At 41.8% G+C, this 23,618-nt stretch overlaps 2 protein-coding genes across 4 annotated transcripts in view; both read right to left on the bottom strand.

Annotated features, from left to right (window-relative positions):
- Positions 1–1,980: 1,980 nt before the first annotated feature.
- Positions 1,981–18,292, bottom strand: LEPROT (leptin receptor overlapping transcript). The gene is made up of 4 exons (XM_070405294.1): positions 18,234–18,292; positions 13,273–13,348; positions 9,112–9,298; positions 1,981–5,259 (listed from the first exon to the last, which is right to left on the bottom strand). Exons 1-4 carry the CDS (start codon positions 18,247–18,249, stop codon positions 5,143–5,145), a joined length of 396 nt encoding a protein of 131 aa, XP_070261395.1. The 5' UTR covers positions 18,250–18,292; the 3' UTR covers positions 1,981–5,142.
- A 1,084-nt stretch (positions 18,293–19,376) lies between these two features.
- Positions 19,377–23,618, bottom strand: part of DNAJC6 (DnaJ heat shock protein family (Hsp40) member C6) — a 122,105-nt gene continuing 117,863 nt past the window's right edge. For all 3 annotated transcript variants that reach the window (XM_070405292.1, XM_070405293.1, XM_070405291.1), the window contains exons 18-19: positions 22,530–22,706; positions 19,377–21,663 (exon numbers count right to left, since the gene is read on the bottom strand). In XM_070405292.1, the coding sequence (XP_070261393.1) occupies positions 21,562–21,663; positions 22,530–22,706 (279 nt within the window). In that variant the 3' untranslated portion in view covers positions 19,377–21,561. The remainder of the gene's footprint in view (positions 21,664–22,529; positions 22,707–23,618) is intronic.

The following is a 23,618-nucleotide window of genomic DNA, read 5'->3' as shown; positions in this document are numbered from 1 at the left end:
ACAGTCGTATGGGTATTCCCTTGTAGGTAATTGAGCCTCTTTCTCTTGCTGCTTTTAAGATTTTCTCTTTGTCTTTTGCTCTTGGAATTTTAATGATGATGTGTCTTGGTGTGGTCCTCTTTGGATTCCTTTTGTTTGGGGTTCTCTGCGCTTCTTGGACCTGTAAGTCCATTTCTTTCTCCAGGTGGGGGAAGTTTTCTGCCATTATTTCTTGAAATAGGTTTTCAATATCTTGCTGTCTCTCATCTTCTGGGACTCCAATGACTCTGATATTAGTCCGCTTAAAGCTGTCCCAGAGGCTCATTACACTATCTTCACACTTTCGGATTCTTTTTTCATTATGCTTTTCCAATTGGGTGTTTTTTGTCGAATCTTTGGTTTGATTCTTGCACTCCTCTGGTCTGCTATTGGGTATAATATTCTTTATTTCAGTCCGTGTATGCTTACTTTCTAATTTCTTTATCGTAGCATCGAGGGTCTCATTAGTTTTCGTGAGGCTCTGCACAAATTTATGGCAAGCCCTCAAAATTGCGATTCTTAGCTCCATATCCTCCATTTCTGTCATGTTTTTTTGTCTCTGCATCTTTTATGCTTTCTTGGTGCACCCCCTTGTGGTCTCTGTGCGCAGTCTTGTTCTAGCGAAGCCTTAATTGTTGTAGTTAACACTAGAGGGATTTGACCACCTGGCCGACTGGCGGTGGAAATCAGCTATGGGAAAACTTCAGTCCTCAGGGGAGGTGCTGGTCCAGCCCTTGCCTGAGGCGGTCGGCAAATGGTTGTGCGCAGGGTTTGGGCGGGGCGGGCTCAACAGGGCGGGGGGGAGGGAGCAGCTATGGCCGCTCTCAGTCCGTCCCCAGGGGCTCTGCCTCTCTGTCCCAGCAATCGCTGCAAACCTTGGAGGGGCCGTAGCCAGACAGTCCCGCTTCTCCCGTTTGAGTCTGGGTCCCTAGAGACTTGCCCGGATCTGTAGCCCAGAGTCTGAGATTCGCTCCTGATTGAAAACGACAATCGCGCCCTCAGCCGCCAGCCCGCTTTGCGCGAGCACCCTCACCACTGCACCGCCGTACCTTTAAATTTTCCACACTGCGCCTCCGCTGAGCGTCGGAATGCTGTTGTTTTTGCTTCTAGTTGAAGAGACTCTCCTCAGCCAGCCTTCCCGTGGTTCTGGTTGATGTCCGCTCCGACTTTTAGTTGTATTTTTGAAGTGGTTGTCCACGGCGGGCAGTCTCCGGTGTTTACCTATGCCGCCATCTTCGATTCTCTCCAGATGCTATTTTTAAATAATAGGTAGGTACATACTTTCTCCAGACACATTCACTCTCAGCCCCAGATGAAGTATCTAGATTCATCCCGATAAATGAAAATGCATATGTACAAGCCCTGGACGAGACATCTCCTCAGGAACTGTTCCTTCTTATGGGCATTTTCCAGTTATGTTGGTCTTATCAAATTTCTATAAAAATTTAACTTTACGCTTGGTTGGGCAACACAAAGAAATATCTCAGTATCTTCCTAATCTAGCTGTCTAAATCCACCTGCAAAGCATCAGGTCTTCCCCACATGTTTAGTGTCTAAGGACACACTATTTCTTAAGTAGTATTTTACTAGTACATCGGTGCTTTTCTGTAGTGCACAAGAAGACTCTTCAGGACAGGTACAGAACTTTTTTTAAGTGTTGAGTCTGTCTCCCTTTTCCAATGCAGCAAACTCTTGATTAACCATGTCCCCCACACCCAACTCCACCCGGGAGTGTTAGCCACAGCAAAGCTATAATTAGGGACTGGATTCCTTCCAGTTAGCACACATTCCTGGACTGCTTTGCTTCAACTACAGTAAATATAGGCTCAAAACTAGTCGAACTCACATGAAGATTACCCAAACAAAAACACTGGGAAAATAAATCTGCTGGTCTCTTTTCTAAATATAATGTATCCCAAAGCAAAACACAAACATGTTAGTTTAATAATGTACATACAAGTCTTTTTTAAGTATAAATGACAAGTTTTATTTAAAAAGTAATCGTCCTCATCATACATATATAATAAAGTATTCTAAAGCAGTCTTGGGGTTTTTCACATTATGTTTGGGGCCACATGTATCACTGCTCTCCTCCAGTAAGTCATGAGCTATTACACACCAGAATTTTTGCAAATAAGGTACTTCATGAGGCAGACTGTCAAGAAAAAAATGTAATTGCACAACTTATACTCATCTACAGAAATATTTCTCAGTTGTGAACTAATTACTATGCTTGGAAAATGCTAGCATCCTCATAAATATTTCAGTTAAATTATGGTGCAAAATGTAAATTTTACAAACTTTGAAATGCACATTTTTGTGACATCTAAGCATTTCCCTGAGAGCATAAGGAATGTTATTCATATAACATTCCAGCTACACTCGGGAAGACTCTTCATGAAGAAGACACCGCAGAGGTAAAATACCTAAGAGGAGATGGTAAGAACAATCTAAGGCCCTAGCCGGTGCGGCTCAGTTGGTGGGAGCATCATCCTGTGCACCAAAAGGTGGCGGTTTGATTCCCAGGTTGTGGGTTCGATCCCTGGTGGGGGAGTGTGCAGGAGTCAACCAATGGATGTTTCTCTCTCTCTCTCACCCTTCCTTCTTCTCTCTAAAATCAATAAAATAAAATATGTGGGTTTATACGTGGAGTAAAAGAAATAACTATGGAAAGCAGGGCCAGCTGAGAATTCACCCTGAGGAATGGGTGAATGTGACAGGGTTGCCCCTGTCCCCCAAACATCATTACCCTTCTATAAATTGTTGGGATGCTTTTCCACTTTACTTTGAAGCATTGCCATTTTCTGTGGAAGTCATTGGGTTCTGAGGCATGGCCTTGTAAAAATGCAGCTGCAGCATTGTGTGGCAACTGCATCATACAGGTATTGGTGAGTTTCAGACGAGGGGAAGATGATCCCAAGTCATTCATTCTTTCTTGGAAAGGAGTTTGATCAGATTGTTTTCTTCTGATCACATGATATCAGCTATACTAAGAAAACTGATTGGTAGTAGGAAGGTGGGTGATTTTGGAATATGAAGAACCCCAGGAGGTAGAGAAGGCTAGGAGAAGGGCCCTGATCCAGGAAAGGAGGCCAGCAAACCTCACAGGAGTATACCTGGGCCCTAACGGCATTAGGAGATAGAAAGGGCTGCAAAAATGGAAGACAGACCTTATTCTTAGGAAAAGAGATGGAATGTCTCTGTTTTCAGACAATAGAGCAAGTCGAATAATCTACCACTTCAACAAACCATTACATTATTAGGGAATAGCTACAAATATTCTATAGGCAAGTACTTTATATTCTGGAAATACAATCAAGAGGCAATGCTTTAAGGCTACACATTAAGGCTACCTGGATTATTGTGCAAGCAACAAAGACATTTTTTTGCAAAAGGTAACATAATTAAACACTATTTCCATCTTAGGAAAAGCTACTGTAAGCCAACTAGACATTCAAAATGGAATCTTAACTCTTATTGCTATTATTCTATTGCAGGGCAGATTACCACTCAAAACTGTCTATTTCAGAACACCAAGAAATTCTCACTTTTTTGTTATCTTTTAAGTAAGGCTACATCAGAAAAAAGACTTTTAAAGTAAACTTTTCTTTTGTGTTTAAAGTGAAATTTATTACAATACAATAAGTGCAAGTGTTATTAAAAATGCTGGTTAAAATTATAAAGTGTCTATATATTTTTTCTAATATAAATATTGGAAATAATAACTTCAACAATTCTATATGTACACAGAACACTGAAAACATAAAATCATGCACAAGGTCAAAATGTAACTTTGCATACTGTCCTTTTAGGGATCACTTTTATCTTCTTCTGGTCTCAGTATGATTCCAGAATATGAAAGGATATGCTAATTACTCAGATTACAAACTTAAAGGGTCAGTGTTTTGAATGTACGTCAGTTATCACACATTAACAATACTCTAAAATCACTGCTTCTACTATTCTGATTAAGTGGTTCTAATTCCCATATTTCCCTTTCTCTTGGACATCAAGTTGAGCTAGAAAAACTGTGATTATAGGATCCAGCATGACATGTATTCCTCATGATTCATTTAAAAGTGGCCTAAAGTGTTACTATCTATATAAAAAGTCCTACAGGGCATAAAAGACAGTAAGTACATCAGCATGTAAGGAAAATTAAGCAGCTCACCCTCTGCTTGCTTACCTGGTTCCATGTCTCTATAGAAAGGATGGACCACAGCCATGAAGAAACAAGGACCAATGAGAACTGCTGATAGTATGTGTTTGGGGAGGGGAGGAGGAGCAGCACAGGAAGGAATGGGACAGAAGTGTCGGATAATAAAGGGAAACTAAACGGAATCACCTATCTAGTCTTCCTCATCCTGTTACAGCAGGGACTGGTTCCTGAGAACACTTCATAAATTTGAGGAACAGCCTACACATTACAGGTGAGGACATTTCACAAATACCAAAGCGACTCTGAACTAGGCCTCAACATGGGGGCAGGTGAAACAATTTTCATAAATGAGCAGAGGTTAAGGGGTTCTGCAAGGGGAAGAAAAGGAAACTGTGGATGATACTTAGTCCTCTATGACAGCGCTTCTCATCCAATTCACTTGGGGGTCTCATCAAAATGCATTGGGTCTGGGGTGGGGCCTCAGATTCTGCATTTGTAGTAAGTGCCTAGGAGATGCCGATGCTCTTGGTCTATGGACCACACTCTGAGAAGCAAGGGTCCACCACACAAAGAGGGAGCCACCTCTGTCTCTCTGGGCCACAAGTGTATCTTGAAATCTTGAGCAGAACTGAGACCTGCTCCTATCCAAGCACATCCCCAGGCAAAAGGTGTAGATGCATTGCATATGTGAGCAGCTGGCTACAAGACTGTGTTAATATATTTTCTGAGAGCACCATGACTATATGAAGAGCCAAGTAACATAATTCAACGTGAGTACATGGAGTGGTCTATTTGCTGGTACTAAAACAAATCTCTTTCTCATACAGTCCTCCTTAAAGTGAACATGATATAAAAGTATAAAAAAAAACAACCCAGCATATTGAATTTCATAGCAAAAAGCCACATGTGCGCACACATATAGTATGAGTTATAAGAAATTAAATGCGTTTTATCAGAACATAGTGCTACCACTGCTCCCAGCTAAAATCATCTCCTCTTCCAAATACAAGGAAAAAACCTTGAATTGTAAGGAAGATGACTGCATTGCCTGCCAGCACAAGGCCACACGCTCCCCATTTGATCTGAAACACAAGAAAAAAGGATTAAATATTTACTTTCATCATATTACATTCTTTGTAAATCTGTTACTTTCTGCATTAGAAAAATTCAATGAAATATTACATAAAACTGCTAAAAGGCTTAATGTAACAGACAGGAGACAGTGAACTATTCAGTAATTAGTCTAATTACTTCATGATGCTTGTTAATTAAGTCTAGTATCATCCGTAACATTTTCTCCATTAGACATATTTCTCTACTTGCTTTCAGCAGACAATGATGGCCTTAAGTAAAATACATGCAGCTTATTACAAAAGGTCCAATTGCAACATTGGGTACTGAAAGTTCTATACACATTGCCTTCTTTCACGAAAACAGGAATTAGAGAATTATGGATTTGTTTCTTTTCTAGGCAAGAAAAGATTTTTAAAAATAATCTGCATGCAAATGAAAACAGCTTCCCCGCGTGGCAGATGATTTTGCAGAGGTACAGGTGGGGATGAGAGTACCCTCTAGTGGGCATTTTTTGTTTTAATTTAACCAATAGAAAACAACAATGGAAGTTGCTTCATATAACATGATGTAGTAATGAAAGGTAAAAATACAAATCTTTACAGCAAAATTTAAGAAGTATTTAGTCTGAGGTATAAAAACAATAAGGTCATGACAATCTTGCATTCAAACACCATTGATGCTTCTCTATTATCTAGATAGAGTTCAAACTAGTAGGACATTCAAAACCCTTCCTGATCAGGCTTCACCAACCTTTCTAACCTCAATCTCAATCACTCCTTTTTGCTCCATCATACTGGACTACTGCTCTTTATTCCACATATTAATTGCATTTCCACAGTTGGATGCCATTCCATTTAGCAGCCTTCCCTACTTTAATCAAAACCTGATTTATCAAAAACCACATCAAATGCCAGATAGTATTTCTCTGAGTGTTCTCAAGGCATTCTGATACTGTTTTAATTACCACATAGTGCATTTACGGCATTATATGCTTATCCATCAGGTTAGTTTCTGTGCTCTTTGGGAACAGAGACAGCATCTGGCTCTTATTCCTGGTGTCTGACAAATAGCAGATGTTACAAAAATATTTACTAAATGAATAAATAAGACTTGTACATATCTGATATTCAATGCCCCAATAAGTTTCATGAAATTGAAAGAGTATGTAATTGGGGGAATAAAAATAAAGAGTATAAAAAAATCACCATTTAAAAAAAAATTTTTTAAATAGAGTATAAAAGACACTAAATGTCAAAGAATGGAATAAATACACCCACAATGTGTTTTTTATTCACTCTATTTTCTAATAGCTATATAGTCAGTTGTCCCTCAACATATACCTACTGTGCTGACTTGAGAATTGTGTCCATGATCCTACTGAAGAAGAATTTGATATATTATGGTACTGTGTTTTATAATAATACTAGAGGCCTGGTGCACAAAAATCTGTGCACTCGGGTGGGTCCCTCAGCCCAGCCTGTGCCCTCTCGCAGTCTGGGACCCCCTCGGGGGATGTCCACCTGCTGGCTTAGGCCCACTCCCCAGGGTATTGGGCCTAAACTGGCAGTCAGACATCCCTCTGGCAGCCCGGGAGCCCTCCGGGGGATGTCCACTTGCCAGCGGGGAGCAGGCCTAAGCTGCAGTCGGACATCCTTAGCGCTGCTGAGGAGGAGGGAGAGGCTCCCACCACCACTGCTGGCAGCTGGCAGCCTGGCTTGTGGCTGAGCAGAGCTCCCCCTGTGGGAGTGCACTGACCACCAGGGGACAGCTCCTGCATTGAGCTTCTGCCCCATGGTGGTCAGTGTGTGTCAAAGTGACCAGTCATTCCCAGTTGTTCTGCTGTTAGGGTCAATTTGCATATTACCCTTTTATTATATAGGATAGAGGCCTGGTACATGGGTGGGGGCTGGACGGTTTGCCCTGAAGGGTGTCCCAGATCAGGGTGGGGGTTCCGCTGGGATGCCTGGCCAGCCTGGGTGAGGGGGGGTCCTCACTGAAGTGCCTGGGCAGCCTGGGTGAGGGGCTAATGGCTGTTTGCAGGCTGGCCAAGCCCCCCAGCGGGGACCCTCACCCCATGAGGGTGTGGCCAGCCTGGGTGAGGGGCTGATGGCTGTTTGCAGGCTGGCCACGGCCCCCAGCCACCCAAGCTCCCAGTGGAGGCTGGCTGGAAGCAGGTATCTGGGATTTATTTATCTTCTATAATTGAAACTTTGTTGCCTTGAGCGGAGGCCACAGCAGGCCAGGGCAGGCGGGAAGCTTGGCTTCCTCCATCGCCTGGGCAACCAAGCCTCCTGCTTGCTCCAGCTCCGTGGCTGCTGGCCACTGCTATCTTGGTTGGGTTAATTTGCATATAGTCGCTCTGATTGGCTGGTGGGTGTGGCTTGGGGCATAGGAGAGGTGCGGTCAATTTGCATGTTTCTCTTTTATTAGATTAGATATATTTGATCTTCTCCTTTCTGGCACATAGCTCCTAAAAACACTTGGAATTTTCTAAGTGATAACAGTGATAAAGGTGACTTTTATTATGTTAATACTAGAGGCCTGGCCTGCAGGACTGGCTCTACAACATTCCCTGAGGGGGTCCCTGATTGCAAGAGGGTACAGGCCAGGCCAAGGGACCCCACCGGTGCACAATCGGGCCGGAGGGACGCAGCAGGTTGGCCAGCTGGAGAGGGTCTGCGGGAGGGCTCCAGGGCGTATCCAGCCCATCTCACTCAGTCCCGATCAGCTGGACTCCAGCAGCAAGCTAACCTACCGGTCGGAGCATCTACCCCCTGGTGGTCAGTGCATGCCATAGTGAGTGGTTGAGTGGCCTTAGCATATTATTAGCATATTACACTTTGATTGGTTAAACAGATGACCGGACCCTTTGCATATTAGGCTTTTATTATATAGGATGGTGACTTTTGGAAAGCACCAAGGGATGGGGGCTGGTTGCTAGAGAGGCCAAGCATGTGCTTAGAGGGACAAAACTTAGTCCCACTCTCCCTTGACCTTTGGGGAAGGGAAAGGGGGGAGGGGGCTGGAGATTGATTCAATCACCAGTGGCCAATGATCATGCCTATGTTATAAAGCCTCCATAAAAACCCAAAATGAAGGTATTTGGAGAACTTCCAGGCTGGTGATTGGGAGTGACGCATTCTGGAAACTCCTCTATGCAGCTCTCCCATCAGGCTGTTCCTTTTGTAATTAAACTAGTAACGCAGTGAGTAAATGGGTTTCCTGAATTCTGTGAACAAATCAATTAAACTGAAGATAAGGGTCACGGGGACCTCTGATCTATAGCCAATCAGTCAGAAGCACAAGTGACAACCTGGACTTTTGATTGGCAACTGAAACAGAGGGCAGTCATGTGGGACTAAACCCTTAACATGTGGGATCTAATACTATTTCTGGGTAGACAGTGTCGGAATCGAGATGAATTGTTGGACACCCCGCTGGTGTTGGAGAATTGCTCGTTGGGGGTGTGGGGGAAACTCCCACACCACACACATTGAAATTGGGTGATCAGGACTCATTTAGATGTTCATTTTGAAACTAGAAAAGTATTGTTATTGCAGTCTCTATGGACTGCCCTAAGATAGAAGGCAAGGACTTAAGAACAATTCCAGATAATAGCTTAAAGTAGAGAAATCAAGAAGTCATTTGGCCTGGCTAAAAGTTATGAGAAACTAAGAAAGCATTCTGTAAATATGGTCAGGATATTGTTAGGTAGATCTAAAATGTGAACTAGATTAACTGAAAATATGCCTGGCTTTGAGTATTAAGTCTAAGCAATGAAAATGAAATAGTGGTCCAGACAGAGGCCTTTGAAGTAAATTCAGTGACAACTGGGAAAAACAATAGAGAACAAAACTCACCACAGCCACACGAGCAAGAATAACAGGAAATCCAAAGGCAGAAACAACAATTCCAGTAGTGAAAAAATATGCCAGTTCCCGACAGGCACTGCTTGTTGCATCAGAGTCATATGTTGCTCTTTTGGCAATGAAATGAGGAATGGGAGAGATGGCGTGAAATATCAGGACGAACAAGGGCCAATAAACACTGTTGGTTGGACCCAGGAGAAATGCAAAAAGAAAAGTTACAGTTAAGACATTCTACTGTTTCAAAGTTAATATTATTTTAAATATAATTTTTTAATTATTTTAAATGAAATACAGTATATTTCAAGAATCACCAAATAGCCCAGCCAGTATGGCTCAGTGGTTGAGCATCGACCCATGAACCAGGAGGTCATAGTTTGATACCAGGTCAGAGTACAAGCCTGGGTTGCAGGCTCGATTCCCAATAGGGGGCCAGCAAGAGGCAGCCAATCAATGATTCCCTCTTTCTCTCTTCCTTCCACTCTGAAATCAATAAAAACATTTTTCTTTTAAAAAGAATCACAAAATAATAGTTAGGTTTTTTTAGAAATTGTCTAGTTCAAAGCCATTATTGGACAAGTGAGGAAACAGGCACAGGTTGGAAAAAAGGACTGGACTAGACCCAGCTGCTTCCTGACATACCCACAGCAAAGAGTTCTTAATTCTTCGTAGAAAACAATAAGTTTTCTAAAGAAAATCTATGTTCCCATTTACAGGAAGCCATTGTGGACAAAAAAAAGGAGGGGGGTGGCTATACACAAGTTCAGTGATGAAATATAATCTCACAAGAAGATCTGATCATAAAATCTTAAATGAGCAGGTCATGGTGGGTAGTCACGCTCCAGGCATATAACTTTCTTTTTTCCAAATATGGTTTGTTTGTTTTTTATTGATTTCAGAGAGGAAGCAGGAGGGAAAAAGAGATAGAAATATCAATGATAAAAGAGAATCACTGATCTGCAGCCTCCTGCACGACCCCCACTGGGGATCAAGCTCACAACCGTGGCATGTGCCCTGACTGGAAATCAAACTATGACCTCCTTGTTCATGAATCGACGCTCAACCACTGACCACACTGGCTGGGCAGCATATAACTTCTTTAGTGAAAGATTTATCTTTGCCTTAAGCAAGCCCTGTGTATTTTTCTGTGTATCTAGGTTAATACACCTTTGAAATAAGCATAGCTTCCCTCAAGAGAGCACATAATCTTGTTAACTGTACCTTGTTTTCTCACAACTTCAGGTAATCTTCGGTAATTGCATTCTCTCCTTAATGTCAAATGCATAAAAGAAACTGCAAAAACTATTATTCTTCCGAGCATTTGAGATCTTGCTTTCCAGCAATTGTTGTCAGTTTTGGCTTAAATAAAGGCTTATAAAAATCCTCCACAGATTTAGACATTTTTTACATCAACAATATAAATTATAAATGCCTCAAAACAAAATTTGGGTCCAACTGTTTTTTTACACATTAGAGAGTTTTTCTCATAGCCAAAGGTCTCTGTTTGTGATTACATGTGAACACTGAAAATGTGAGATAATTTTCTACCTCCAGATGGTATTATTAAAATTAATTTAAAGGCAAGCACTTGTGATTGGGTATTTCAAAATTCTCAGAAATATAGAAACTAACTCAAATGCTTTGTAAGGTCACATGATCTAAGATTAACCCTTAATAAATAAAAGCTAGTTTAAGTTTGTTGGGTTAGGCAGAACAGACATGTCTTTTGAGTTGATATTTTAAATATAATACAGTTATATTATGTTTTATCCAGGGTTTTATAAAAGTAAGTCCATGTTAATAATTGACTTTTACATCTATGAAATGTTTCTAGAGTTTATAAAATGTCTTCATAAATTTACTTCTTAGTTTTCATTGGAAATTAAGGTTTTAAGGGTTAAAATCTCAACATATGTAGGAATAAGTTTCCTGTGCTCCAAAATGAACCCTGGAACAACTCAAAAAGATCTGTTCTCTCTTCTTACAACAGAGACGTTTTAAACTAATCAGGACTGTTTTTGTATGTTAAATTGCATGGGAAGCACTGTAAAATAAGTGATGAAAGACTTCATCACTAGGGTATGCTACCAGGGTAAAAAATGGCTGTAAATAAAATGAATAGTTGGGGATATGGGAAACCCAAGATGGCTAGTTGGTTCTTTGAGGCTCCCTGGCAAACACCATTATTTTCCAGTATTTATACATTCCTTCATGACTCACACTGCATTCAAGCTGGACTTAGGTTGGATGAAGGAACTTATGAGCTGCCATTATTGAAAGGAGACAGCTTACACTATTGTCAAGGTTTGATAAAGTCACTACCAGAAAATGCCAAATGGGTAACCACTTCCTTTCCCAGGAAGCAACCAGAAGACAAAAGACTAAGAATCATTAACTACCACCTAGAGATTTTGTTTACTGGAAAGGACATCAAATAAAACACACTCTTCAACCTCACTGGAAGGGACCTTATCAGCACCTAACCACGAACAGACATCTACCCATCTCTGACACTTGCCTCCGCCTACAACAGACAGCAAAGACTCCTCTAGAATGAGAAGCCACTGACATCAGAGATAGACAGCTATCCCAAGACACTGACAAGGCCTGTGTCTGTATATCTTCAGATCAATGCTAAACTCAGAAACCAGTTTGTTTTTACCTGTATGCTAATGATATGTTATAATAATATACTTGTTCTTTGGGTTTTGCTAATAGTCCAACTGCTTATGATTACTAAAGATGTATATGATAATACTCTTTGTATAGCTATATATGTGTTAAACTAAATGAAAAATACAGAAAAATGAAACAGACGGCAAAACTTGGATCATGATAGTTCACAGGATAGAAATGATCCAGAGTATTTTTTGTAATGAAGGCCCATAAGACCTGACTAACTTCCATTTACCTGATCTTCACTTATGGAAAAATTTGGTCTCAATTCACATCTCATGGTTATATTGCCCTATCCCCAATGGTCCACCATTTCAATACAATAACCACCATCCCCTGTGCCCTTTACCCTTTATTCTTCATAACACTTCTACCTCTGATAGCATGTATATTTTATTTTAAATATTTTTATAGATTTTTAGAGAGAGAGAGAAGCATTGATGAGAGAGAATCATCAATTGGCTGCCTCCTTCACCCTCCTACTGGGGATTGAGCCCACAACCCAGGCATGTGCCTGACCAGAAATCAAAGCAACCTCTCGGCGCATGGGACAATGCTCAACCAACTGACCCACACCAGCCATGGCAGCATGCACATTTTAAAATCTGTTTATCGTCTGTCTCCCCCTCTGAAATACAGACTCCAACAGAGCAGGACTCTTGTTTTCTTATTTCTTAATCCCCAGTTCCCATAACAGCAGCTGGAAAACAGCAAGCACTCAACCAACACTTGTGAATAAAGCAATTAGTTGAATGTTCCCTCCCGACTCCGCCTGATAAACTCTCATTTATCCACCAGTCTCAGCTAAAAGACAACTTCTGTGCAGCCCTCCCCAACTGTCCCGGGGAAACTCTTGATACTCTGATGCACTTTCTCAAAGCTCTCACTGTACTTTTCCCGTATCTCCACTACAGCTTTCTTACTAACTGGATAGTTTACCTGTCTCTCACTCAATGTAAGCTCCTTGAGGACAGGACTATGTCTCCTCATTCTTTTTTATCTTATTTTTTAATATACTTTTATTGATTTCAGAGAGGAAGGGAGAGGGAGAGATAGAAACATCAATGATGAGAGAGAATCACTGATCGGCTGCCTCCTGCACATACTGGGGAATGAGCTCGCAACCTGGCCATGTGCCCTTGACCGGGATTGAACCCGGGATACTTCAGTCCACAGGCCGACACTCTATCTACTGAGCCAAACCAGCTAGGGCACTGTCTCTTCATTCTTGCATTCCCAGCTGATCCAGAGAAGGTAGTCAGTAAGTGCTTATTAAATGAATATATCAATTTAAAAAAAAGCTTTTCTCTGTGCAAGTACAACTGACCCATGAAGGGATTGGATTCATAAGTTGGGCTTCACTAACTCATTGGTTGGAGTCTGGTGTTAAACTGACCAAACTCCCTAACACTCATGACACATACACACAAAATAGTGACAAAGACACAAAAAGAAAAGTTTTTTTAAAAAATAACTTACCCATAATCCTCTAAGGCACATCCCAGCATAAGAAAAGTCAGTCCAATAGCCCCACTGAAGGATAATAACACAAGAGCTGTGAAAGATAAAGCCAAGAGTTACAGGTTCTAGATCAGTGGTTGCCAGGGGCTGGGGTTGGAGAAGAATGAGAAGTGACTATATTGGGTATAGAATTTCTCTTGGGGGTGATGAAATGTTTTAGAATTAGATAGTAGTGATGGTTGTGAATATATTAAAAACACACACAGAATTTAACATTTTAAAAGGGTTAATTTTGTGGTATGTGAATATATCTCAATAAAAAATTTTAATTAAAAAAATTAAGTCCACAATTTAAGCAAACACAGCAATTTACTTATTTCATTAGTTGATGTTACATTTGACTAGCATATCATTGCCTATGCCCACCACTTTTAAATCATTAGATGGAGAAAGGTCTCAAGAATTTCCAGTACCCATCCTCTATCTACTGTATTAATTCCCTCTATATTTGTCAGAAGAGGGCAGCCAGGCAGTCTGTACACCTCGTGAAAGGAAACTTACTGCCACCTTAGGCAGGTCATTTCATTCTGACAGTTTCTAAATGCTGAAAACCTCTTTCCTTAAATTATATGCAAAACTGCTTCTCTGAAATATATACACTTTGAACATTTTTGCCTCCCCAAACCTTAGTACTTTAAGTATTTGGAGATTGCCTTCATGTCTTCATAGAAAATTATTCTCAACTACTAAATAAAATATTTATTCCTGGCATCTATGGGACACTAATCTCTGAGGGGAGAGGAACACATCTGTCCTTATGCTGCTAATGAGTTAAAAAATCTTGAGTTCTGCTGAAACTGGTTTGGCTCAGTGGATAGAGCGTCGGCCTGCGGACTGAAAGGTCCCAGGTTCGATTCCGGTCAAGGGCATGTACCTGGGTTGCGGGCACATCCCCAGTAGGAGCTGTGTAGGAGGCAGCTGATCGATGTTTCTCTCTCATCGATGTTTCTAACTCTCTATCTCTCTCTCTTTCTCTCTGTAAAAAATCAATAAAATATATTTAAAAAAAAAAAAATCTTGAGTTCTGAGTCACCAACATTTGTTCAAATCTTCTCTGCCACCAACTGGTTGTGTGACCTTGTGTAAAAGCTAAACTTGTCTAAATCTGATTTCTCACCTGTAAAGTAGTAATAATAGTACCACCTTATTAGGGAGCTTATAGTAATTAAATGAGATAATCTATGTAAAGTGGTTGGCAAAAGGAGGGATTCAATAAGTAAATGTTGATTGATGTAGGTATCTGCTCATTTTAGCAATGTTCTGATAATGGTATAAATCAGAAGCATAGGACACTATATTATCCAAATATCCTTCTGAAAAAAATACCTAACACTCAAAATTAGTAACTGATTAAACTAAACAGCATTCTCATTGCTTACTGTTACATTAAGAGATTTGGAGGGAATATTTTATAGGAAGATGCCAAAATGCTTTTAAGAAACACCTAGAGGTATGTATGTAGGTATTAGAGGACAAGGAAAGAATAATTTTAATTTGTATATTTTTCCATTTAGTAGGTGTCACTTTTTAAAGAAAAATGTACAAAAGTAAGTTTTTATGTATTATTCCATTAAGGAGAATCTCTTCCTAGTTGTCTTTGTCCCCTCGCTGTGCCTGACCATCTATCTGTACTGCTCCCTCCTCCAGGACAGCTTTCAAAGCTAGGGACCGCAACCTCTTCTTTCTGGTCTGTGACACCAGTCCCTCAAGGTTCACAACTGTATACACAACTGTATGTCTCTGGTTGATTCTTTTTAGTCCTTTTTTTTTTCCTTCTCAGAAATTGCATCCTCTCTGCCTCTTAAAGTTGGAGCTGACCAGGATTCCAACTTCATCTTTTTTCACGCTATGCTCTTGTTGAGATGATGCGTTCAACCCAAAGCTCCCTGGCACTGCAAGGTTCTGGCCACATAAATGCTGCACCTCCAACTCCAATCTTGTCTTCTCCCTCTGAGTAGCCAACAAGGACCTCAAATTCAAGATGTGAAAAACTGAAGTATCCCCACTCCCTCCTCCCACACACACATTTCTTCCCTTTTAAGGTTCTATCTTGAAACACCAACACCATCATTGCACTATGTCCTCTAGAAAAACAGCAAATCAAGGTGTCTCAATCTCCCAGACCTCACTGCTACAGACTGAAACGTGTATGCCACCCCCACCTCAACCCTCAAAACTCATGTTAAATCCCAAGGCCTAGTGCAGGGGTGGGCAAACTTTTTGACTCGAGGGCCACAATGGGTTCTTAAACTGGACGGGAGGGCCGGAACAAAAGCATGGATGGAGTGTTTGTGTGAACTAATATAAATTCAAAGTAAACATCATTACATAAAAGGGTACGGTCTTTTTTTTTTTTAGTTTTATTCATTTCAAATGGGCCGGATCCTGCCCGCGGGCCGGGCCGTAGTTTGCCCACGGCTGGCCTAGTGTGATGGTACTGGGAGGCGAGGCGAGGCCTTTGGGAGGAGATCAGCCCACAAGGGCAGAGCCCTCATCAATGGGATTAGTGCCCTCAGAAGAGACCCCAGAGAGCTCCCTTACCCCTTCTACCATGTGAGGATGGCTGTCTATAAACCAGGAAGCAGGCCCTCATAGCAAACAGCTGGCATCTTGACCTTGGACTTCCCAAACTCCAGAACTAATAAAATAAATTTCTGTTTAAGCCGCCCGCTTTATAGCAGCCTGCTTCTCTTGAACCTCTGCTACTGCCTTAGCACAGGCCCTTATCATCCCGTGCCTGCCTCTAATCATCTCTTCCAGTCCACCCTCTTCACAGCAGACAGTGTTCTCTCAAATACACAAAGCTGGTGTCGTCTCTTCGCAGTTGCTTTCATAGCCGACAAGTTGTTCTGGCACTTGAGGATCAACGTGGTCTGATCCCTGACTGCCTCACCACTCTCCCACTGAGATCCAGTCTTAACAACACAGACGAAGCTCCTGGTGGAGAGAACAGGTGTGCTCTTTCATGCCCTCTGCTCTGTGCCACATGCTGTTCTCTCCACTTGGAATAAACTCTATCCTCACCCCAGCCTTTGCCAGGCAAAGCCTTACTGATCCTTTTAGCTTCCATTCAAGGATTGCCTCTTCTGTAGAAAGGGTTCTCCTTGTCCCCAAAGCAGGGTCAAGTGATCCCATCTGTACTAGTTACTAGGGCTGCTATTAACAATGTACCAACTGAGTGGCTTAGGACAACAGAAATCCATTTCCTCCAGTTCTGGAGGCTTCACGGTGTCTGGAAGGCGTTGGTGTCGGGAAGGCATTGGTGTCCATCATGGTGTCCACGCCCCAGTGGCTGCCGGCAATCTTTGATGCCCCCTGGCTTGCAGCTGCCTTGCTCTTCTTTCTGCCTTCATCTTCATATGGCATCTTTCTATGGTGTCCCTATATGTCTCCCCGTCCAAATTTCTCTTATAAGAACAAGGATTCTTATAAGTCCTTGGGTGAGGGCCCAATCGAATCCAATATTAACTTAACTTGATTACATCTGCAAAGACCTTATTTCCAGAAAAAGTCACACTGACAGGTCCTGGGGGAGTCAGAACATATCTGAGAGACATGACTCAACCACACCACCATCTCTGTGCTCCCACGGTACCTGAGCATGCCTTAAGCTAGGAAAATAGTAACTACTTCCAACTCCCTTGCCCAACAATTTCCCAGGTATCTTTTTATCCCAAGTCTCAGGCAGACAGTAATCCCCGAGTTACCTCCAAAAGCTTCCTTCCCTTAATCCTTTTCCATGTCATAACCTAGCTTCCTTCACCATTTCTAACACGTTCACACCTAGGCATTATTATTTGATCGTTTCTGGGCATGACTAAACGGCGCAATACAGATACTACCTTTGTCAACTGTTTTCTGCACTGGCTTCAAGTGGCTGTATTACCCCGGGGTCACTGTCCAAATACATCCTGTTTACTCAACGGATGTGGAATATAGGGCCACCCAGAAATAATGGTAAAATGTGTCTGCTGCCAACAGCTCACACGCTCAGATAGATTGCACAGTGAACATACCCATGCGTGCAAAGATGTTGTATACAAATTTACAGCAGGTGGGGAGATCTTTGGATACACGTTTTAAAGAAAAGAGGAACTCCAGCAAAGAAACAAGTTATGCCCTCTACCCAAAAGATTACAAATCTAATGGTTTCCTCCCAAAATAACAGGAAACCTTCCAATAACCTCTCCCAACGCCGGCGTCCCCCGGTCCTCTGAAGGCACACAGATTAGGGAAGCGGTGTTCTCGGTTACCCCCCTGTTCTCGGTACCCCCGTCTTATCAACCACACCCCCTTTTTTATCAACCGCACCATTCAAAAACACATACTGCACAAACACCCCTTTCTTGTTTGTCCAAAGATGCAAGTAACGATAACATGCCACCTAATTTGCTCTCCACAATTACGAGAAATGCTGCATTTCTGGGTGCTTTCCACGAACACCCGCCTGCAGTCGGCTCGGCCTCCTTGGAAAACATCCTCAAGGAACAAGAGGATTAAGTGTCCCAGAGCCGAGAGCGCTGCAGACAAAGGCTCGCCGAGCGGCAGGAAGAAAGAGAAGAGGCGTCCGGGTGGACACGGCAGGAAGTGGGAACCTGGTTAAAAAAGTCGGCGGTGCGGGGGCTGGGGGGGCCTTCCGAGGACCTGGGAGGGGATGCTCCAGGCGGGCCGGGTCCCCCAGGCGGGCACCGCTCCCCGCGAGGGCTCGGCCAGTGGCCTAGCAAAAAAAACAGGGCTGCGGCTCCCCACACACCCTCCACCCGCAACCCAAGACGCGAAGGGGGTGGGCGCGCGCATTCCCACCCGCAGAGGCGGGGTGCGCGGCGGGTCTGGGGGAGGCCGCTCCCCGCCCACGCGCTGAAAGCACAGCTCCAAGTTTACACAGGACCGGCGGGCCGCGGCCACGGCCGCGGATGTACCTTTAATGCCCGCCATGTCTCCCGAGCTGGGGCCGCGGCTGCTTCCGGTTTCCAGCCACAGCCCCGCACACGCGCGGCCAGGGGCGGTACCGCGGGCCGAGCCCGCCCCGCCACGTAGAGCCCCGCCCCATTACGCCCGTAGCTCCGCCCCCACCTCGCCTAGCTCCTCCCCCATCTCACGGAGCTCGGCGCCTACCTCCTGATACACATCCTGAGCCATCCCTGCAAAGCCACTAGCTCCCGGTAACCCCACGTGCACCGTGATCTATCTCCTAACAGTGATGGCGAACCTATGACACGCGTGTCAGAGGTGACACACAAACTCATTTTTTTGGTTGATTTTTCTTTGTTAAATGGCATTTAAATATATAAAATAAATATCAAAAATATAAGTCTTTGTTTTACTATGGTTGCAAATATCAAAAATTTCTATATGTGACATGGCACCAGAGTTAAGTTAGGGTTTTTCAAAATGCTGACACGCCGAGCTCAAAAGTTTCACCATCACTACTCTAGGACCTGAGCCCTCCCCAGAGGGCCATTTTGTAGGGCCTTGCCCCTCTTTGATTGCATTTGCTTAATTTTCAACAAAACTTAAAGATAAAGGGTTTCATGGGAACCCAGGGTTTCCCTGGCTACCTGAGAAGTACAAATTCTCACCCCCACCACCTTTCAGATTCCTGCTCGGTTTACTTTTTCAAAACTGTATACTGTGCATACTGTAGTCTCAACACGTGTTTAATTGCCTGTTTATTTTCCTCGCTCCTCCCATGTCTCCTCATAGATGGAAGGTACACTTATTAAAACTCCCAGAATCAATCCCTCTGCTTTAGCATGCAAATGAAGCTTTGAAACCCATTAATATTCTAGCTAGGAGACCAGGACTTCTATGCTGATTCTTTTTGAAACATAGTATTCACGTAGCATGATCAAACTGTGTATGCCATGGGGCAAGGGTGGCAGTTGGGGTGGTTAGAGTATAAATGCAGAAATCCTGTCAGATTACATTTTGGTACAAATGTGTTCTATGCTTTCCATATTCTTTGCCCGTAACTTTTTAAAAATGCAAATCATGTCAGAAGGTATAATTCAAGCCTGTCATTATTTTCCTAAGAGTGCAAAAATAACAGATTTCTATAAATATATTTTTGAGCCTTTTAATATACATTACAAATATTTTAAACCAATCACATTTTGTTGTGTGTAACATATTTACAAAACAAAAATATATTACAATAAATATGAATGAATGAAACGGCGAATTTGACCAACAAGAAGCTCTGTCACAACCAGATATTTAAAAGGAATGCAAAAATCTGTTGGTCTGCATATGTTAAGGGTTTTAAGATAAATAGGGCTCCAGAGTTATAACATATTTGGAAAAGAGATGGGGGAACCCAAAATTAAGTTAAGATTCTTTCTCATTGCTAATTACATAATGTTTAATGATGTTTTAAACTGTGAACAGTGATGAATTACCCAAACATGATACAAAGCTAATATAGTTCTATCATTTCAAAATGTAGGTGGCATTCACATATCCTTTTAATTATTATCATTATATACTGTAGTTCACACAATATCTACAAATGTGAATGAGAATAAAACCAAGTCACAGCAACATGTCTCACATTCCAATTTTAAATAAGACAAGCACATACTGGATCAAACATTATTTTATATGTTAATAAATAACACCTAGTTTGTTATGGTTGCCTTGAACAGTTTGTAGCTGTATATTTTAAAAGAACATTTTTTTGCGAGTTTCACATTGTCAGTAAAAAGTAAAATAGAAAACAAATCCTTTTAACAAAAAAAAAGAGAAAAAAAAGTTCTACATGGAACATAAAGCATTTTTTACTTTTTTCTAATTTGGAACATAAAGCATTTTGACATGCTACTTCTCTGGTACAGTTTGCCACATGAAAATTAAAATAGAAAAAAAAATGATTGTCTTGGAAAACAATTTTTGAAAGCTTTTCACAATATTATCATGGGAATCTTTTTGCCCATCTGCTTTGCATACATATACTATGCACACTGTCTATGTGTGCACCAAAGAGATCTACTACAGTCAACAGGATAACAACTGCTTACCTCTTAAAACCACAAACAGCCAAAACAGTGAACTGAAATCCAACCCATTTAAAGTCTGTAAAGGTTTCATTCTTGCTTTGCTTTCACAGATGTCCCTGTGTGAATGCTGTTCCTGTGGATTCCCAACAACTTTTAAAACAATAAACCCCACTGATAATCCAAGGAATTCAGTTTACCAACTGGGGAGAGGAACCTAAAAATCTTGACAAGCCATCTGACTGGGTCTGAAGATCAGCCCAGCTTCCTCACTGCAACTGTACCTGTCTGGTTACAGGTGTTCAGTGTTGTCTTCTACGCTCCCACCACAACCACTCACAAACCTAGAGGGCATTCAGTCCACTCTAGGGATCTGTCCTGATAACTTGTGAATGTGCCAAACTGCTTCAGGACAAGCTAAGAACATGTTCTCGGCTAAGCAAAGGGAAGAGCATTAAGCCTAAGGGCAATATTAGAAGTTTCTTTCAAATCAGGTTGAGTTGTTGTAATGGTATTAAGACTTCTTTCATTAAGCAACCAGTTTTCTAAAGGGATAGGAAGGTAGCAGCCTACCTTTCTGACCAGGATTAAAAATTTTTACAGAGTGGCTATTTTCTTTATCCAACATTTTCACTAATTTTAAGAGTTTGCGGTCATCACTGGATTGTAGTATAATCACTTCCCACAATTCAAGTTCACTTGCATCTGTTAGTCCTCTTGACCCAAAGTATACAGTGTTATGTTAAAGACCTTAGTCAATGTCCGTTAAAAAAAAAAAAACAAAAACAAAAAACTCGGTGGTTGTATTCCTGGAGTCTAAAGCCGTTGCACAAATAATATCTTTCCAAGAAAATCTAAAAACCATTAGTTAAAATCCTTCATGTAATCCTGTTATCATGACTTCTGCTCATTAATCCTATTCCCAGACCATGAGATGGGTGTTATGCTTCTGCTGGCCTGTTTTCCGTTTCCCCACAATATGCTGAGTAGGTTCCTCAAAGGGCAGGCTGGAATGTTGTGACTCTGCAAGGTCAGCTGACTAAAAAGTCCTCTCCTGCTTTGGACCTTTTATGGTGGGGACTTGAGAAAACAAACATCCACATTCCTTATCAATGAGGAAGTAATTCACGAGTAATTTAACAGTTTAGTACTGGATACATGTTACTGGAGTTTTTGGTTCATCTTTGAAAACCTCAGAACTGACATACACTAAGCATTAGCACAGGTCTGCAGCAGAGATGGAAAAGCTCATAAATTAATACAAGGGCTTTGGGCCTTGATTTTCAAATTCAGACCAGGCATCATTGAGCTCCATGAAAATCATCTTTGCATATTGTTCATAGGGTTGCCCAGTAGCCTATAGAAAAAACAAAACACACATTAGATACCACAGACCAGAATTTTATTTATATCAAATTTTCAATGCTAATATGTGGGCTCTATGCTATTGAAATGTTTTTCTATGAAGCCATTTCTCCTCTTACAGCCCAATTTATCTGCCCCTCATTACTATGACCTCCACAGAAGGCATTCTCCCTAGAAATTCACATATGGTAGGTCAATGAGTAGATAACAGAGAACTTATTGGGCAGCAAAAGATTATTCTCTATTCTCCAGAAGTTTTCCAGAATTATCTACCAAATGACAAAGGATTATGACAGCCTATCTCCAATTGATTATATTTCTAAACTCCCATTTTCCTATTTCTTAAAATAACTAAGTTCTTGGAGATCCTAAACTTTAGTCACTGGTGATATGCCTCTGTAAGGAAAGCCCCCATTCCGTTATTTGTAATATGTAGTTTGATTTTTTTATACACTTTATAAAGTTTTTTTAAATACTGGATTTTAGCCCATGAACTTTATTTTATCATATAAATGGCCTAATAACCAGCAAATTGAAAGTATGTAGTTTTGCCCAGCTGGTGTGGCTCAGTGGTTGTGCATCGACCCATGAACCAGGAAGGAGGTCATGGTTCAATTCCAGTCAGGGCATATACCCAGGTTATGGGCTCGGTCTCCAGTGTGGGGTGTGCAGGAGGCAGCCGGTCAATGATTCTCTCTCATCATTGATGTTTCTCTCTCTCAGCTCTCCCTTCCTCTCTCTGAAATTAACAAAAGGAGTATTTTTTTTAAAAAAAGAAGGTATGCTGTTTTAATACATGTTTATAAATTAATGAAATGAGGAGCAAACAGGCAATACAATAGGGTAGGTTATGCTCACTTTGTCTGGATGCACCACCAGCACAGCTCGCCTGTACACCTTCTTCACCTGCTCTGGCGTTACCAGGTCTGCCATGCTGACTGGCTTCCACTTGGTCTCCCCAGCCCACAGCACAGTGTGCATCGTGGAGAGAAGTGCTCTGATATTTCTCTCTTTGCCTTCAATCCATTCTAGAATCTGTAAATGCAGGGGAATTAAGAAATTCAGAAGGTTTCTATTGGGACTCTTGGGAATCCCTCCTGCTCCAGCAACATCAAAGTACCTGAGGCCCCCTGCTACTCCATGCTGCTTCCTCTACCTGGAAAGCTTTTCCACCTCCACTTCCTGCCTTCTCTTTCTGGTTAACTCTTCATCATCCTTCAAAAGCCTGCTGAGGAATTTCATACTGCTCCCCTTTGAGAGTCTGAATTCCTTCCTCTCTGCCCCACCCCAGAGTGAATTATTCATTCCTAAAGTATACACTCCATGGGACATACACCATGTCTATTTTGGTCTCTGCTATCCTATTCTGCCTGGTACAGTGTCCGGCAAACTAATATAAAATAAATGCCCCTTGAAAAAAAGAAAGAATTTCTCCAGGCTACTCCCTTAAATATGTTTCTATCATATGTGCCACACTTCATTGTAATTGTCTGTGTGTTTGTCCTTCCCTGCCATGAGGCAGAACTGTTTGAGGAAAGGTACTATTTCTTACATAACACTGTTTCTCAGAAAACAAATAACTCTCCTGGCACAGAATAGAGCTCAAAAAGGTTTGGTAAGCCTGGCCGGCTGAGCATCAACCTATGAAGCAGGAGGTCATGGTTCAATTCCCAACAGGGCACATGCCCAGGTTGAGGTCTTGATCTCCAGTGTGGGGCATGCAGGAGGCAGCCAAACAAGGATTCTCTCTCATCACTGATGATTCTATCACTTTCTGCCTCTCTGAAATCAATAGAAATATATGTTTCTTAAAAGGCTTGTCAAATGAATTCATCCATTTAGACGTTCATTCAAACTATTCATAGCTTGGATCTTCATATTTTGAATAAATGAGGTGATTAAGAGAGTGGGTTCATAACAATGCATCAGCACTGAGCACATGGCAGG

Source organism: Myotis yumanensis, unplaced genomic scaffold (assembly GCF_028538775.1).
Source record: "Myotis yumanensis isolate MYYU_CA2020_CCGP unplaced genomic scaffold, mMyoYum1.0.hap1 SCAF_2, whole genome shotgun sequence".
Classification (NCBI taxonomy): Eukaryota; Metazoa; Chordata; class Mammalia; order Chiroptera; family Vespertilionidae; genus Myotis; species Myotis yumanensis.
Note: the sequence above shows the minus strand (reverse complement) of the source record. Positions and strands in the feature narration are given on the sequence as shown.

Excerpts from the sequence above, each read along its gene's own strand:
- LEPROT (XM_070405294.1), bottom strand. Across the intron at positions 9,299-13,272 it reads TGTGCCTTAGAGGATTATGG|TGTTTATTGGCCCTTGTTCG; the intron begins GTAAGTTATTTT and ends TCCAACCAACAG. Across the intron at positions 5,260-9,111 it reads TTCTTGCTCGTGTGGCTGTG|ATCAAATGGGGAGCGTGTGG; the intron begins GTGAGTTTTGTT and ends CTTGTGTTTCAG.